Source organism: Macaca fascicularis, chromosome 1 (assembly GCF_037993035.2).
Source record: "Macaca fascicularis isolate 582-1 chromosome 1, T2T-MFA8v1.1".
In the NCBI taxonomy this organism is placed as follows: Eukaryota; Metazoa; Chordata; class Mammalia; order Primates; family Cercopithecidae; genus Macaca; species Macaca fascicularis.
This window is the reverse complement of record NC_088375.1, coordinates 70,774,591-70,779,387: the sequence shown is the minus strand read 5'-3', so window position 1 is coordinate 70,779,387 and position 4,797 is coordinate 70,774,591. Positions and strand designations below refer to the sequence as shown.

At 36.9% G+C, this 4,797-nt stretch overlaps 1 protein-coding gene across 2 annotated transcripts in view; it reads right to left on the bottom strand.

The window, feature by feature from the left end:
- Window positions 1–608: 608 nt before the first annotated feature.
- VASH2 (vasohibin 2) overlaps window positions 609–4,797 on the bottom strand; it is a 42,043-nt gene continuing 37,854 nt past the window's right edge. For both annotated transcript variants that reach the window (XM_045396905.2, XM_005540808.4), the window contains one exon: window positions 609–3,675. In XM_045396905.2, the coding sequence (XP_045252840.1) occupies window positions 3,603–3,675 (73 nt within the window). In that variant the 3' untranslated portion in view covers window positions 609–3,602. The remainder of the gene's footprint in view (window positions 3,676–4,797) is intronic.

Sequence of the window (4,797 nt, the reverse complement as noted above, 5' to 3'; positions counted from 1 at the left end):
CTTCTGTGCCTGAAGGTTTTGTGGTAGGTATACTGAGATGTATAAGCTGTCCTGTTGCCTTTACTAAACTATTTCATTGCTCTTTTCAGCCATTTTTACTTAGGGTGGTGCTAAAAGATGAGTGAATTGAGATGTGTCAAAATAGAGTAATAGAGTAGTTTTTAATATAGAGTCTGCAGATTGTGAAAGAAGGGTGAAAGAATGATAAACAGGTTCACTAGAATAAGTATATAATACGATGACCAAAAAAAATCACACCATCTTACTTTTTTTTCTTTCTTTTTTTTTTTTTTTTGAGACTGAGTCTTGCACTGTTGCTTGGGCTGGAGTGTGTCGGCAGGATCTCAGCTCACTGCAACCTCCGCCTCCCAGGTTCAAGCGATTCTCCTGCTTCAGCCTCCCAAATACTTGGGATTACAGGTGCCCGCCACTATGCCTGGCTAATTTTTTGTATTTTTAGTAGAGACAGGGTTTCACCATGTTGGTCAGGCTGGTCTCGAACTCCTGACCTCAGGTGATTCCCCCGCCTCGGCCTCCATAGTGCTGGCATTACAGGCTTGAGCCGCTGAGCCCCGCTGCAACTTACATATTTAGAAGAAAAACAATGGTTAAGTTTCCAGGATGGTTTTATTAAAGTCCCATGCTGTGTTAGAAACATACAAGTGATGAGAAAAACATTAACTCGAAACATGCACTTATCTGGCATTCTCTAAAATACCATTATACAAGTTTTCATTTACTTAGAAAAATACCCACTAAAACAATCACAGTTCTTCTTAAAGATTTAAAAAAAATGTATTGGCCAGAACAAAGTCCAAGAGAATAAACAAAGTTCTGAATTGTATGTCAAAAAAACTGTACAAGGTTGTACATAAAACTATAGCTTACAAAAGCCTCAGGTATAGTAAGAATTCTGAATTAAGATTTCCAAAGTTCTATTTACCAATATCTATTAATAAAATCCTTATGAAATAATTGACTTAGAAAAAGTGAAATGCTCATGATTTCAGAGTGTATAGAAAATACTAAATATCACTTTCTGAAATAAAGTGTACTCAAAACAGCACAACATACAGTCTAAAATCAAGATTTCTGTCATTCATTTAAACTTTGCATATATTACCATGATGGCTTAAACATAAAATTTCTCTTGCACTAAGAACTTTTTAAAATCGATTTCATATCACTTCAGTTTTATTTTTTATATTTTGAATTCTAGCCAGTCTTAAAATCAACTTTGGGAGGGGGGTGCACAAAACATGTTTGTTTGTCTTTTTTTATTAAATTATTGCACTAGAATTTAGGGGTTTGGTGCATTTCCCTTTTTTTTTTTTTTTTAAGAAATTAGCATATTCCATAGGCAATAAAAGTAGGATGACAACTAAGGACATTTTAAATGTACTTTCATGTTTGTGTGACTAAACCTTGCTTTGGGGCGGGAGCGGGTGTGGGAGAAATTAGTTTACTAATTGAACCATCAAGCCAGTTGGCAGTTCTAAGGCTTCTATATCAGCATATTACAGAGTTTGTATTCCTATTCTTTTCCTCCTTGTTGTGGGAAACAAGCTATGCAACCATTTGACATTCTGTATTTTAGATGTAACAGTACTTAATACTTGGGCAAAAATAAATTCCAACTCTTAGAATGGATGCAGTGTTATAAGAGGTGTACTTACTAGATGTAAGCAAGTTTCAGATTGACAAACAGAAGGTATATGTTTAAGTCAGTATTGTTTTAGAATGAAAATGAAATGATTCACTATTTCAAACATCTGAATACATGTGACCAAGAGGCTGCAAATGGGTTTGCTGTGTGAAGATAGACAGAGATAACTCATTTTAAACTCTGATAATACTGTTTTAAAGAGATTAAACTGAGAATTTTTAACCCTGTGCTACATTTTAATCTAATGGAGATGTATCCTTGTTCTTGTTCATCTACATGACATTAGACTTCTTTTTTTAAGAAAACAGTACTTTTCATTAATAATACTGATTTTTAGGGTAAAGTAAGCTCTTGTGCACATAGCTAAAGGATGAAGTCCTTTTGCTTTCCCTGTCACCGCCAGAAATCTTGTAAAGAATTGGTAAAGAATCTCAATGAGGATATATTTTTTTAACTTCCTTCCTATAGACACCTTCAGTCAAAGAAAGCCAGAAGACATGCACTGAGACTGAAATAACATCTGTTGACTACCAGACTTCACTGAAATCGGCTGTCTGGTCTCCTGAGTTGGCATTGTTGCTAAGATAAAGCAAATGAAATAGAAGCTGTACTCTTGATATTTATACCATACAAGACTATGCTGTTAGGGTTGTCCTCTGTGGTCTGCAGCCAGAGGTTACACTGTAACTACCATATGCAGGCCAGACATTCATTCCGTGCTTAGGGACTGAATCACACTATAAGATCTAACACTGGACTGAAGATTTCTCCATTAAAAAAAAAAGTGCTGCTTTTCTAATTCGTTATATTTTCCAATACTCATTCCTAAAATGTCATGAAGTGGTAGGTAAAAGCAAAGTACTGGAAGATAATCACATTATGTCACATTTGGTCTTAATATAAGACATCAGAACACATCTTTAACAACAGTGAGTCCTCCCTTAGTTTGATTCTTTGCGTCCTTCAGAAGAATCAAAGCCTGCTTCAGTTTAAAAATCAGATGAAATGTGAATAGAAAGGTTTTTTGGTTCTGAAGACCTGATCATCACTCCTGGTTTCTTTGCCTGAGTGTGTTAGTGTCCAGAGGTAATCCAGTACTGCGAAATTTGTATAATAGTACATGACCTCTTGTGCTTTTTGCTAGAGTCTGCAAAGTTTAAATGTTAGTGACAGAACATAGACTAGCTTCTCAATGTGATATTTTTGTTTCATTTTGAAAAAACATCAGTGAATGCTTTAAGAAAGATTAAGAAGGAAGTAACTCCAAGATCCTGAAAATGGTTCTTGTATTGCCAGAAGAATTTCAGTGCTTTTTAGTAAAACACTTGCATATAATACCTTAAATCTCATCATGTGTGTGCACCAGGAAAAAACTTCAAGCTTGTGGAGATCCCCATGGGAAATACTGGGGAAAGAATATAAATAGAATATAAAAAAACAAAACGCCATTAAGTTTGCATATCTGATGTCAAAATGCTGAGGTAATATTAACTGCTTAAAAAAAACCCACCCATTTTTGCTTTCTGTTATTGCTGAAAAAGACAGTAATACTGTTTGAGTTACCTTACTATACCAAAAGTTCAAGAGATTATTTCATGAACATTTACTATTGGTGAGGCATAATGTTCAAAGCAAGTGAAAGAAAGTAGGTAAATGGAAAAATATAAAACTACAGTTATGGTTGTTATCCTTAAGATCTTGAGTGAGGGACATAGTCCAACCCCAGTGGGGTTTATTACTTCAGCATTTTCATGGTGCCTCTTAGTGAATTTTTTAAAGCTAATGGTTACCACCCACTCAGATTCTATTTCCAGGTGAATCCTTAAAAATAAAATTCACAAGTTCTTAATAAATAGTTGCAGTTCCTCCTGAAGATGCTGGGTAAAGTGCAGAGAGAAGCACCACAGAAACCCTCTTGCTGGCCGGTATGGCTTGGCTAAATTCGGATTTGATAGCCCACTTCATTCAGAGTGCTTAGATCAGCCACCTTCTTTTCAGGCAGTGCAGGCCTAAGGGTAAAAGACAGAAATAGGTGGAGGAGAGAGGATGGGACAAAGAAAGATAACTGAGCATTTTCAAGGGCCTCTATTCGGTTTTCCTAATCCTTCTGATACTTGCCTCATCCTCCCATTCCCCCAACCTGCTAGTCTTAGCTCACAACTCTACTTCTTGTTCTTAAGTCCACCTCTAAAGGTTTTAAGGAACATTTTAACAGACTTTCAGTGTAGAGTTCAGGAGAGTTTTCAGAGTGTTGAATGAGCTTTTGCAGCTTTAAGCCTGAATTTGGTCACACTAAAACTTTTGAAACCCAATACCCTTGAACCTTGCAAGGATCTAAAAGTCACATACACTACAGTAGAGCCAACAATCGGAGTCGAATTCTCCTTGAAACATTGGCTTCCTAGTGTATGTGCCCTGAAGAAAGCCAAGGAATCAAAGACGACTCACATTCCCAGGGAGAGGGTTAATGTTCCAGGCTTAAATGTATAAAAATCAAGGTGAATCTTAGGATTCATCTGAAAAAGCATGTCAGTGTGGAAACACTCAGTGGTGAAACATCTCTTCCCTAAAAACATGCTAAAGTCACTTCCAACATAAAACTACAACTAAGCAATTATGCAAAGTCAGGTGAGAAAGTACTTCAAGCTGGGAAATACAACATTCAGTAGCACATCATCTGTCTTCATTAAAGATGCATCCTAAATGACTTCCAAAATACAACTATGCCTAAACAATCTCACAATGTGTCTTACAACTTTTCCATTTCTTAATGAGCCTCTTCTCACCTTGGATAAGAGAGAACTGAGATGAATCAAGATTAGGATGTTCAGTATGGCTAGTGAGTTCTAATTCAAAAGTTTCACATCCATTTTTGCAAGAAAAAGACATGTTTAGGTTACACATGAACGTCGGTTTTTGTTTTTGTTTTTTTGAGACGGAGTTTTGCCCTTGTTGCCCAGGCTGGAGTGCAGTGGAACAATCTTGGCTCACTGCAACCTCTGCCTCCCAGGTTCAAGCGATTCTGCTGCCTCAGCCTCCCGAGTAGCTGGGATTACAGGCACATGCCACCACACCTGGCCAATTTTGTATTTTTGGTAGACACTGGGTTTCACCATGTTGGTCAGGCTGGT